Raw genomic sequence first — 12,294 nt, forward strand, 5'->3', positions numbered from 1 at the left:
CCTCACCCAGCCAGGGCCCCATGCCCAGCCCCACCGGTGCTCGCCGCCTCTAGCGCAGCAGATTTTTGGCTCCCAGTTTCCCGGCTGTCAGCGGGAGGCTTCGGGTTGGATTTGCCCTGGGACTCAGCATCCGTGATCGTGTCTTGGTTCAGCTGCAGCCCGGACCCTTCTTGGGTGCTGCCTTTTGCGGGGAACCAACCCCCAGTTTGGCCAGCACCTCCTGCGCCCTCGGAGCCATCGAGAAGCCCCAATCTGGGCAGTACTTTTCCCCTCTGGGATGGAGGGATCCGGTGAAACAGCCCAGCAGCTTCCAGCATGGACCCGAAGGCAACGAGCCAGCTCTCGTGCTCTGCCAGCCCCAAGCCCCAGGGGTTTGAAATTCCCCCTCTCGCCCCGTTTTCTGCAGCGGCGGCTTCAGGTGGATGAAGGGGGAAGCGTCTGGAAACCTCATGGTCCGTCCCAGCTCTGGGTTTGGGCAGATCTGGATGCTCCCGTCACTCCCAGAGCTTCACAGCTGCCCCCAGCCAGCCCCACGGCTCCGGCTGCCCCACGGCTCCGGCTGCCCCACAGCTCCGGCGCTCGCTGCCTCCTCCCCGCAGGCAGGGAACTGCAGTGGGAAGTGAGTCACAGGGTGGGGAGAAGCCACTCGCCCCAGTCCCTGCTCAGCATCCTTCGTCACAGCGCTTTTCCCAGGCTCCTGCTTCTGTTCCCCCAAATCCTTCCTGCCTTCACTTCCCTGCCCGCACCAGGAACCTGACCCACCTCCGGCGACGAGACTCTGCAAAGGAGCTTTCATCGTGGGGATGGCCCGATCCTGCTCGCCTCCACCTCCTTAAGGCATCCTCCAAAAACGAGGGGCTGATCCTGCCCTATGGTGCTGGGCGCCGGGGCTGAGCCCTGCCAGGGCGGGAGCACACCGGGCTGCGTGGGAAGGAGCCAGATCAGTGCCGGGAGGTGGAGATGCTTTTGGAAAGAGGCTGGGAATAGCTCCCGGCACCCGTCTGAGCCGAAGCCGCCGCTCCTGGGCCGGCGAGGCAGGGTGCGGTGCGGCTGGCTCAGCACCCATGGGTGCCGGCGGACAGCCAGGTCCGGGGGCTGAGTTTCGGTGGGGTTGACTCAGCAGGGAGGGTGACGGCAGAGCTGCGTTCACCGGGGCCGTGTTTTGGCACCGCCGCGCCCAGCCCCGGGAGCGGGGCTGCCGGGCTGCCCCGGGGGCCGGGAGGGGCTCTGGGGTGCTGCAGGGTGAGGAAGGGCAGCGAGAGGGGCGAGTCCCTGCCTCCGGGGACCCTTGGTGGCCCCACGCTCCTGCCACGCCACCGCGGCAGCCACTCGGTGCGCAGGCAACGGTGCCGGACGTGTGCCGAGGCCGCGGGATGTGGCTTTTCCTTCCTACCGCGCACTGGGCAGCGTGGAGAGGTGCCTTCAGCCCCCCCCTCCTCCTCCTCGCGGGGAACATCCCCCCGTCACACTGGGATGGAGCCCTGGGGCCATCGGGGCTGTGTCCCCACTGCCCTGCACCGGCTGGGGTCTGGCGAGGGAGCTGGGAACAGCAGGATCTGGCTCTTGTGGAGTGAGGAATCCCCTTCCCAGTGTCCAGATCCTTCCTTGGGACACATTCACTGGGCTGAGCAGCCCGGGGTGCAGCTGGCTCCATGGCAGGGCTGGGGCCTCAGCAGTGTGGGTGCCAGCACCCTATGCCCTGCCGCCAGCTTGGGTACCCCCCAGGCAGCGTGGCTCTGCTGGGGGGGCCCCCCCCCAGGAGAATGTTGGCGACAAGGGCAGGACCCCACGGACGCAGTTCCCACCCCAAGGGACAGATCTGCGTGGCTCCCAGGGCTGTCCCCAGCCCGTGGCTGAGAAGGGGGTGTGGGGACCCCTCTGCCACCCCCCTGCAACGCCCGCCACAGCCCTGGCAGCGTGCCCCATGCAGCAGGAGGCTGCAGAGAGGCCCTGCCCTCCCCCCCAGGATATGCTCCCCCCGCCAAATAATTGCAGGGTTAAATATAGCCCCGGTGGTGGCTGGTGCCCTGCTAAGGACACCTGAGCAAAGCCGTCCCCTTCCCGGGGGTCCTTGCCACTGGGACCCATTGCCTGGGTGCTGCGGTGGCGTGGGTGCTAGTGGGCACCCCTGTCCCTCCCCCAGGACCCCACTGAGCGGGGCTTGGGCTCTGCCCAGCCAGGCTTGGTGGCCCAGGAGAAGGGTGAGATGCCACCAAATGGCTGGCAGGGCCTCTTCCCGCTCCCCTGCCCCAAAATCAGCCCCTGCCCCAGCAGCCGGGTCCAGGGGCCTGCGGTGAGTCCCCCTCCCCGCTCGCTGGTGGGGCTGCACGGGCGGCCCCGGCCGGATCCGGTGTCAGGAGGTAATTTTAGCTGGGGGTGGTGGAGGGCAGAGGGACACGGCCCTCCGGTCCCTGCACCGCGGCTGCCCTGGCCCAGCCACCAAATAAATCTTTTTCCCTTTTTTGGCAGGAGGAGGAGAACGGCAACCGACCAGGTGAGCACCGGCGCCGCCGCGGGGGACCTGTGGGGACCGCCCCCCCCCCCCCCCCCCGTGCAGGAGAGGGGGGATGTCACCACCCGGATCGGGGGGTGCAGGGGCCCGGGGGGGGGCACACGGCTGTGACAGCGGGTGTTGTGGCTGTGGGGGGACACAACCCACCGGCTGGCGCCGCGGCCCTGAATATCGGCTGGCGGGGAAGCGGTGCGGTGCTTTGGCGGCACTCGGTGCGGTAGACGGGCTCGGTGTCCCCAGAGCCCTTGGGAGCTTTGCTGGACCTCATGCCTAAGGGGGTCTGTCCCCAAACCAGAGGGGCTGCGGCGTGGCTGGCGCTGGGACCCGTGGTGGGTGGTTTAGCCCAGCACGGGGTGTTTGGGGACGGGGACAGGGCCCTGCTCTCTTCCCGGAGGCCGACGGTGACGTGAGCGAATGTGAAGGCGTCAGAACGGATCGGTGCGCTGGCAGGGTGCCGGGGCGCCGGGGCTGAGCACCGGTGCGGGCAGCGGTGGCCAGACCTGGCACCCCAATGCCCATCAGGGCTGGGGGGACACTGCCCTCGCTCCGGGCGGCCCCCCGAGGCGGGGAGACTCAGCATCCCTTGTTGGCACCGTGCCCCTGCCACCCATTCACCGCCCGCCGGTGTCTTGCAGCACCCGATGGCTCTCGCCCTTGCAAAGGAGCGTGGGTGCAGCCACACCGGGGAACAGCCGCGGCTGGGGGGAGATGGGTGCTGGGTCGGGGGGGGGGGTCCCTGGAGAGGTGGAAGGGGGCTTCAGCCAGGGCAGGAGCTGTGCTCCGCAGGTCCCGGGTGCAGGCAGGGCCGCCGCGCGTGGGTTTGTGGAGGCGAGGAGGGTACTGAGCGGGACCAAACACACTTCTTGCCGTAGGATGGGCCCGGCTGTGCCGGCGGCTCCCTAACGCTCTGTCCCTGGGGTGCAGGTCCCCCCCGGAGCCGCCTGGAGCCCATGGATACCATCTTCGTGAAGAACGTGCGGGAGGACGGGCCGGCGCACCAGGCTGGGCTGCGCACCGGTGAGGGGGGGGCACGCGGGGCGGCCGGGCTGGCAGCGGCTTGGAGCTGGAGGTGGCTCCAGGCTGCTTGTGGGCTGCAAACGATGCTCTGCCTCCTCCGCTGGAGACTTTCTTGCTTGTTTTGCTCTTTTTCTTGCATTCCATTCTTTTTTTTTTTTTTTTTTTCGCCCACCTTCTCTCTGCTCCCGGGCTCTGCGGGGTCTCTGTCCCTCGTCCCTGGCTTGGGATGCTCAGCATTGGGGTCCCCATGGATTAGGCTGGCTTTGGGGTCCCTGCAGCTCCCCTTGCCCTGGCAAAAGCCTTGGGCATATTCAAACCCTGCAACTGTGGGGACAGCCAAGTGCCACCACCTCCCCACTCACTTGCAGTGACACTGTCTTCTCCCCCTGCTCTGCAGGGGACCGGCTGGTCAAGGTGAATGGGGAGAGCATCATCGGGAAAACCTACTCGCAGGTCATCGCGCTGATCCAGAACAGGTGAGTCCCCTTCCCGGGGCTGGCAGGGGGAGCCGGGGAGGTGACGTGAAGGGGACACCTCGCAGCAGGCACCGTCCCCTTGGGCGTCACCGGGGCTGGCAGGAGCCGTGAGTCCCTGGGGACCAGGGACAGGCAGCGACGTGCTGTGACTGTTCACATGGGGATGGGGACGTTCGTGTCCTCGTGGGGGATCTGGCCTCGCTGGGGGCAGATGGGGACCGACCCCGGCTGGCCTGACCCCTCTGTCCCCTCTCCCCGCAGTGACGATGTGCTGGAGCTCTCCATCATGCCCAAGGACGAGGACATCCTCCAGCTGGTGAGTTTGCCGGGGGGGTGCCAGGGACTGGGCTGGTTCCAGGGCTCGGTTCCCCAGTGTGGTTTTTCCCAAGCTGTGCTGATGTTCCCACCCCACCAAACCTGAGGGGTGCTCTGTCCTTGCCCCCCATCCTCCTGTGCCTTGGGTGGGGGTGGCCAAGTGCCCTTATCTTGCTGGGGACACTTGGGGACAGGGCCCTACCAGCATCCTTGGTAAAGCAATGGGTGCAGAAACAAAGGTACTGGGAGGTCTGGCACAGGAAGGCTGGGGGATATGACTCCTGTTTTTTTGGGGGGGGGCATCCTGGGTGTAGCTGGAGGGTGAGTTGCTCTGGGGCTCAGGGTCTGGCTTTGCTGTCAGTGAGCTGGGGTTGGGGGACAACGGTGGCCCAGGTGGGGTGGCCGTGGGGCTTTGCCTGGTGCTCCTCCAGTCCCAGCAACCTTCTGGGGCTCTCCCACTGCCAGCACCCACCCCAGGCTGGGCTACTGGGGAGCACCACAGCTTGGTCCCAGCCTGGGGGGTGGGGGGGGTGTCTTACAGCCCTTGCAAAGTGTGTGTGGGGGTCTCACGCCTGTGCCTGCCCCAGGCTCTGAAGATCCCCCGGGTGAGGAGTCAGAGACACCTGTGAAAAGTGAGAAGGGAGAGCCAGGCCCGGCCGGCTGTGCCGGGGTATTTTAGGAAGGAGGGGAGAGCGGAGGGGCTGGTGTGTTGCTGAGTGTCGGGGGGGGGGGGGGGGGGCCCATGGGAAAGTGGGACCGGGGGGGGCTGCAGCCAGCCCTGCCCAGCTCACCCCGACAGGGAGGTTTGCTCGCAGGTTGGGGGGGAGCAAAGAGCATCCCTGCGGTGGGAACAGGGGGTGTTGCGACCCTAACCCCCCCCTCCCCGGGCCACCCTGATCCCCCCCCTTCCCGTCCCCCCGCAGGCGTATTCGCAGGATGCCTACCTGAAGGGCAACGAGCCGTACTCCGGCGGGGCTCAGAGCATCCCCGAGCCCCCTCCCATCTGCTACCCACGGAAGACGTACCCCTTCCAGGCTCGGGGTGCCGAACCCCCCCCGGGCCAGCTGCCGGACCCCCCCCGCGCCCACCGCCCCGCTGCCGCGGGCCCCTCGTCCCCGCTCGGCACGGCCGCGCTCGCCAGCACCCGGAGCGAGACGGGCGGCAGCCCCGCGCACCGCCCCGACGAACCGCAGCCTGGGGGTCCCCCCCCGCGCCCCGCCGCACCCCACGGGCACCCCGGCTCCTTCGCCCGTACTGGCTGCCCCAGCAACGTCACATCCTCTCTGCCCGACCGCTACGGGATCCCCACCCCATCCTGCTACGGGGTCCCCAAGCATCTCCCGGAGCACCGAACTCACTGCGGCTTCAAGGAGGGTGTCGGGGGGCTGGGAGGGGCCGGGCGGCCCCCCCGGGAGGCGGCGGGCAGCCAGCGGGCCCCCGGCCGTCAGGAGTGCCAGCAGGCTCTGTCCCGCTGGTTTTGCAGCCAGGAGCCGCGGCGGAGCGCCTCGGAGGAGCGCCGGCACGCCATGCCCCCCCGTTACCGCAGCGTGTCCCAGGACCGGCTGGGGGGCTCGGCGGCGGCCCCCCGGGGCTGGCCCCACAGCGCCTCGCACGACACGCTGCTGCAGGCCCCCCCCCGCGAGGGCTGGGCACCCCGCGCCCGCTCCGACCACTACCTGGGCAGGTACGGGCGCTCCATGGAGGCGCTGGAGCCCAGCGCCCTGCTCTCCCCCCACCTCGACCGCTCCGCTTGGCCACCCGAGAGGGTCTGCCGGGCCACCGCCGCGCAGCCCATCCCGCAGGGCTCCTTCGCGCCTTCCTCCTCCTCCTCCTCCTCCTCCTCGCGGGAGCCGGCGCCCGTGCAGAAGCACCCGTCGCAGCCCAACTTGCAGAGCGCGGATGATTCGGGCTACATCGGCTACCGGAGCTACAGCCCGTCCTTCCAGCGCCGCACCGGGCTGCTGCACGCCCTCTCCTTCCGCGACCCGTCTTTCGGCGGCCTGCCCACCTTCAGCATCTCGCAGCGCCCGGCCCCCCCGCTCCCGGACAGGGTGGTCCCCACTGTCCCACCACCCACCGGCCCCTCACCAGTCCCTACCGCACCCAGGGAACAGCGACCGGAGAGCAGCCGGGTGCCCGAGCAGCCGGAGGAGCGGAGGGAAGAGGTGGTTTTGAGGCAGAAACCGCCCACGGGCCGCAAGATGCCCCCCCCCCTGCGGCAGATGAACTTTGTCTTCCCCGAGGGGGTGAAGGAGACGGACATTTGTGACCCCCCGCCGGCCGGTGGCAAAGGGGAGAGGCCGGTGGCCGAGTGGCAAAGCCGGCGTGTGGCTCCCTTGGCAGCCCCCGAGGACTCGCTGGCGTCCATCCCCTTCATCGGTGAGTCGGGGTGGCTCACCAGTGGGGCTGTGACTCCCTCCAGGAGCGGGGTTTAGCACGTCCCGTGCCAGGGAGGGCATGTTTTGGGGGGACAGGGCACCTTGCACGATCTCAGAGCATCCGTCCGTGGCCAGTGAAGGGATGGGAAAGGGCCACACCAGTGGCACCCGCTGTGCCCAGCACCCCACAGTGCCCAGCACCCCTCTGGGCGCTGCTGGCCCTGAGCAGCGTTGCTGGTGTTGGTGATGGGGTGCCAGGGTTTGGGCTGGAGCAGCTTCATCCCTCCCTCTGTCGTCCTGCACCCCCTTCCCAACCCCCAGTACCTCTTGCTGGGCACAGATGGGTGTGAACTGGAGCCCTGCACACTCCTGCCCTGCTCCAAAGTGGGGACAGGGACGTGTCCGGGATGACCCACTCCCTGTCTCACTTGGGACCTCCCTGCCCGGCCACCTCTGCCCATGGGGACCCAAATGGGTCTGGGGGAGCTGCCTGCTCCTTGGGAGGGACCCCGGGAACTGGACGGGGATGGGGTTGGGAATAGGGGGGGGGCCGCAGTGTTGCTCTGCATGAGGGTCTGGGTACGTTGACCCCAGTGGGGGTGGGATTGCATCCTTCAGCCCAAGCCCGGGCACCTGCAAACCCACCACTTACCAGAAGTGCTGAGGGGAAATGGGGGGGGGGGGTCCCAGCAGGGAATTCCCCGCCCCATCCTGCCCCGAAGCCCTCCTGTAACACGGCCCACCCCTCTCCCAGACGAACCCACCAGCCCCAGCATCGACCTGAAGGCCAAGCACGTCCCTGCCTCCTCGGTGGTCTCCAGTGCCATGAACTCCGCGCCCGCCGTCGCCACCAGCCCCTCTTCGCCCACCTTCGCCTTTGCCCTGAGCCGGCACTACTCCCAGGACTGCAGTAAGTGCTGGGGGGGGTTCAGGGAGCTCCAAATGAGGGGGGGCACGGTGGGGGGCAGGACAGGGAGGAGCTCTGCCCCGTCCCGCTGGGCTGAGCAGGGTGTGCTTTGCCCTTCTCCCCCCGCTCAGGCAGCATCAAAGCCGGCCGCCGCTCCTCCTACCTCCTGGCCATCACCACCGAGCGCTCCAAGTCCTGCGACGATGGTCTGAACGCGTTTCGGGACGAGGGGAAGATTCTCAGGTAGGGCTGGATGCGCCCCCCTCCCCTCTCCCCCCAGTCCCACCCCTGCGTGGTTCCCATTTCCTCCCCCTCCCCACCCCACCGTCCCGCTCACGGGGGCTGCTCTCCCCCCCTCCCCAGGAGGATGCCCAGCCGGGTCCCCAGCCTCCGCATGCTGAGGAGCTTCTTCACCGATGGGGTGAGTGGTGTGTGACAATGAGGGTTTTGGGGGTCCTGGGGGTGCCCCCCCCCTGACCTGAGTACCTCTATAAGAAGGTTGCTCTGCCTGATCGGGGCACCGGTGGAGCAAGGGGTGCCCATGGCATCGCCCCAACAGTGCCCTCCGGTCCCCCCCCCCCCCCGCAGTCTCTGGACAGCCTCGGCACGTCCGAAGACGCCCGCTCCAAAAGACACTCAACCTCCGACCTCTCGGACGTCCCGTTCAGCGCCGTGAGGAAGGAGGGCTGGCTCCACTGCAAGCAGATCCTCACCAAAAAGGGGAAGGTAGGCAGGTGTTCCCGCCCCCCCCCTCCCCTCAAACCCCTCACCCTCAAGCCCAGCCAGCGATGCCGGGGCGGTGGGGAGCATCCCTGAGGCGCGTCCTTTCTCCCCGCAGAAGGTCGGTGGAGGCATCCGGCAGTGGAAGCGCGTCTTCGCCGTGCTGCGCACCCACTCGCTGTACCTGTGCAAGGACAGGCGGGAGGCGGTGACCTGCGCCCCGGCCCCAGGTGAGGAGGAGCCGCCGATCAGCATCCGAGCGTGCCTGGTGGACATCTCCTACAGCGAGACCAAGAGGAAGCACGTCTTCCGGCTGACGACCGCTGACTTCTGTGAATATCTCTTTCAGGCAGAGGATCGGGAAGACATGCTGGCCTGGATCAAAGTCATCAGGGAGAACAGCAAGGCCGAGGGCGAGGTGAGAGCCACATGGGGCTCCCGGCTGCCTCTGGCTCTCCCGGCACTAACCGCCTCGGCTCTCTCCGGCTCTTTGCCTTGTGCTGCTTCCCCAGGCCACGGCCGGCTCCTGCGTGGCCGGCCGGTGCGGGGCTCGCTGCTCCCGTGCCGTGCTCCCAGGGGTGCACGGGGGGGGTTCGCGGGCGCCGCCGGCGTCCAAGAAGAGCGGGGGCTCCGCCGGCCGCGGCAAGGGTGCGGCCCGGCAGCGCGGCTTCCCGAGTGCCGCTTCCAGGCAGGGTCAGCGCCGGATCGGCCGGCGGCGTTTGGTCGTGCGGTGGGAGAGGAGAGCGCGTGGGGTGTGGTGTCTCTGTTGGCAAAGAGAGATTTGGCAGGGAGATCCCTGCCTGCGTCGGGCGCGGTGCTGCCGAGGCTGGCGCCGGGACGGGGCTGAGCCCTCGCCGGGCAGCCGTGGTCTGTGCGATGGGTCGCTCGGGTTTGAGATGGGGAGAGCTGCTCCCCCGGGGCCGTGGGCTCCCGACGGAGGATGTGCCGGCGCTGGGCTGGCTGCGCGCCGTCTCGCCGCGGTGCCGGGATGGCCTCGTTTGGTTGCAGCGATCACGCCGGGGTTGTGGCAGGCTCCGGCCCTGGAAGGGTGCGTTGAGCTCGGAGAGGTCTCCAGTTCTCTGCGGCACAGCCCCGCTCCGGAGGGCTCAGGGGGGGCTCAGCGGGGCCGGCAGCACCGGCACAGGGATGGTGCTGCCCGGGCTGGAGCGCGCGGAGCTGTCGGGGTTCCCGCTGGGACCGGGGTGCCGCCGGGCAGGCAGCATCCCGCACGGATGGGTGCGTGGTTTTGGACGCTGCGTGGTGCAGCGGGTGCGCCGGGCGAGGGTGGACGGAGGTGTGCGTGCCGCGGAGGGACGCGCCCGTCCCCGAGCCTCTGCGGCCGGCTCGGACCCTGCGTGCTGTGGCAAGGAATGCCGGAGACGGCAGCGTGGCGGCGAGCGCTGGTGGGCGCCGGCTGTTTCGGGGCAGCGGGGGACCCCGTCTTGCCTTCGCCTGGTCCTGCCTGGCCCCGCACGGCGCCTGGCAGAGCGTGGACTTGCCTGGGGCCTCCGGCGGACGCGCTGCTCAAGCTCTCCCTTCCCCTTTTCTCTCTGCCTCCCCAGGACCCCGGTTTTGCCAGCCAAGCACTTATCAACAAGAAGTTAAACGACTACCGGAAAGTGAGGTACGGACCCGGGGGCGCTGGGCCCCCGAGACATCTGAGCGCTTTATTCGCCTTCATTTTAAAGTGGTGGAGCAAAGCCAGTGCTTCCCTTGGCAGGGCAGTGCTGGAGGTGCCACCCACACCCCGCTTCGCTCGGGGTGCTGGCAGGGCCCGGCACGGCCGAACCGGCACTGAGCAAAGGGTTAAAGTGGCTCAGTGCTCCCCAGGGATCCCCATTACCCGGCGTGGGGGGCAGCCCCATGGGCACGGGCAGGATGCCGGGAAGCCCAGGAGAGATGCCAGCGTTTGCCGGGAGGTTTTGCGCCAGGCTGGTGCCCCCGGCCGTGCTCCACCTGAGCCCCCCCCCCCCCCACTCTCCCCCCGCAGCCCCGCGGGCGCCAAGCCCGATTCCTCGCCCAAGGGCTCTCGTGGGCTGGGGATCCGAGCCGAGTTCCTGAAGCAGACGGGAACCAGCGCACCCCGGTCCCCCAGGCAGGATGCGGCCGTTACGAAAGGTAAGTCCCACCGCAGCGGCGTGGGGCACCCGGACACGGCAAACCCTGGGGGGCTTTGCAAGGAGGGGGACCTCACCCCAAGGCTGCCCTCGTGCTCGTCACTGTAGGGCAGCAGGTCTGCTCTTCCCATTTGTCCCAACTCATGAGCAAACGATCCTGTGGGGTTTTTTTCTCCCCAGATGAGAGCACCTCCCAAAAAGCCCCGTGGGGTATCAACATCATGAAGAAGAACAAGAAATCTGCCCCTCGGGCTTTTGGCGTGAGGCTGGAGGACTGCCAGCCTGCCCCGGACAACAAGGTATGGCTGTGCCAGCAAGGCCACCCCTCGGAGACCCCACACCACCCCGGCACCTCCGTCACCTCCTTCCTGTCCCCGTAGAACGTCCCCTTGATCGTCGAAGCTTGCTGCAAGGTGGTGGAGGACCGAGGGCTGGAGTACATGGGCATCTACCGCGTGCCCGGGAACAACGCCGTGGTGTCCAGCCTTCAAGAGCAGCTCAACAAAGGAGCCACCGAGATCAACCTGCAGGACGAGGTGAGGGCAGGGCAGCCTGCATGTCCTTGTCCCCACCCCTGTCCCCAGCCCTCTCCCCGTGCCTCTGGGATGCTCTTGGGGCTGTTGTCCTGGTCCACGGCCCCATCACCATCCCTGTCTCGGTCACCATCCCTGTCTCCATTGCTGTGACCATCCCTGGGGTGGCAGGGCCGCCTGGCGGTTGGTGACAGCAATGTCGGTGACAGCTTGGGGACACGTTTGTCCCCTTGCATCTCGCCACATTGCTGCAGCGGCACGGAGCTTTCCCTGCCACACGCAGGGTGGGGACAGCCGACCTGCCGTCCTCACAGCCATACCAGTGCTGGCTGGTGTCCCCCGCGGTGTCGGTGGCCCGGGGACTCCCCCAGCTTGGGGACTTTCTCCCGCCGGGGCTTGCGTTTTCCTGGCATTGTCCTTCTGAGCAGCCTCTTCTCTCCCCTGCAGCGGTGGCAGGATCTGAATGTCATTAGCAGCCTGTTGAAATCCTTCTTCCGAAAGCTGCCCGAGCCCCTCTTCACTGACGGTGAGTCACTGCGCCCCGGCCGTGCGCTTCCCCCGGGGCCATCGGGGCCCCCAAAGTGGTCACACCCGACCCTGTGTCGATGGCTCCGTGTCAGTGGCTGACACTGGGCTGACTGGGCAGCCCCACAGCCCGTCCCACCCGTCCCCAGACCCTGCGACAGCCCCCCCCCAAGGCGGGGGGCTCTGCAGACCCCCTCCTCGCTGAGTGCCCTGGGCCAGCCCCTGTCCTTGTACCCCTCTGTGCCCTGTCCCAGTGGGACCCGAGCAGCACCCCAACCCCCTCCCCAGCATCTCTGGCTGGTGCATCCGGGGGTCCCTGGCACTGGGGGGGTGCCCTCTCCCTTTCACCCAGCTCTGACTCCCCGCCCCCCCCCACCCCCCATGTCCTGCTTTCAGATAAATACAACGACTTCATCGAGGCCAACCGCATTGAGGACGCCAGCGAGAGGATGAGGACGCTGAGGAAGCTGGTAGGGAGCTGGGACAGGAGCTGGGGTGGGGGGGCAGAGCCCAGAGCCCCCTCCCGCTTGGTGTGGGTGGGAAAAGGTGTGGGGGGGGGGGGGCGGTGAGCAGAGGAGTGACCCGGTGCCTCCCTACAGATCCGGGACCTGCCAGGGCACTACTACGAGACACTCAAGTTCCTGGTGGGACACCTGAAGACCATCGCTGACCACTCGGAGAAGAACAAGGTACTGTCCACTCGTCCCAAGCCCAGGTGGGCTCCCCTGGACCCCTGCCCCACCTCAAGCCCCCCCAGCTTGGGCTGAGTCACAGCACTGTGAGGGGTGGCCACG

General features: G+C 68.2%; 1 protein-coding gene across 3 annotated transcripts in view; it reads left to right on the forward strand.

Moving 5' to 3' along the window:
- Positions 1–12,294, forward strand: part of ARHGAP23 (Rho GTPase activating protein 23) — a 37,185-nt gene that overhangs the window by 20,357 nt on the left and 4,534 nt on the right. For all 3 annotated transcript variants that reach the window (XM_042787429.1, XM_042787428.1, XM_042787426.1), the window contains exons 3-19: positions 2,470–2,494; positions 3,437–3,529; positions 3,927–4,005; positions 4,267–4,321; positions 5,244–6,699; positions 7,453–7,608; positions 7,737–7,848; positions 7,969–8,026; positions 8,194–8,331; positions 8,444–8,743; positions 9,888–9,949; positions 10,316–10,443; positions 10,623–10,741; positions 10,823–10,978; positions 11,423–11,501; positions 11,897–11,970; positions 12,100–12,189. In XM_042787429.1, the coding sequence (XP_042643363.1) occupies positions 2,470–2,494; positions 3,437–3,529; positions 3,927–4,005; positions 4,267–4,321; positions 5,244–6,699; positions 7,453–7,608; positions 7,737–7,848; positions 7,969–8,026; positions 8,194–8,331; positions 8,444–8,743; positions 9,888–9,949; positions 10,316–10,443; positions 10,623–10,741; positions 10,823–10,978; positions 11,423–11,501; positions 11,897–11,970; positions 12,100–12,189 (3,180 nt within the window). The remainder of the gene's footprint in view (positions 1–2,469; positions 2,495–3,436; positions 3,530–3,926; positions 4,006–4,266; positions 4,322–5,243; positions 6,700–7,452; positions 7,609–7,736; positions 7,849–7,968; positions 8,027–8,193; positions 8,332–8,443; positions 8,744–9,887; positions 9,950–10,315; positions 10,444–10,622; positions 10,742–10,822; positions 10,979–11,422; positions 11,502–11,896; positions 11,971–12,099; positions 12,190–12,294) is intronic.

Source organism: Tyto alba, unplaced genomic scaffold, assembly GCF_018691265.1.
Source record: "Tyto alba isolate M040663 unplaced genomic scaffold, T.alba_DEE_v4.0 Super-Scaffold_12, whole genome shotgun sequence".
NCBI lineage: Eukaryota > Metazoa > Chordata > Aves > Strigiformes > Tytonidae > Tyto > Tyto alba.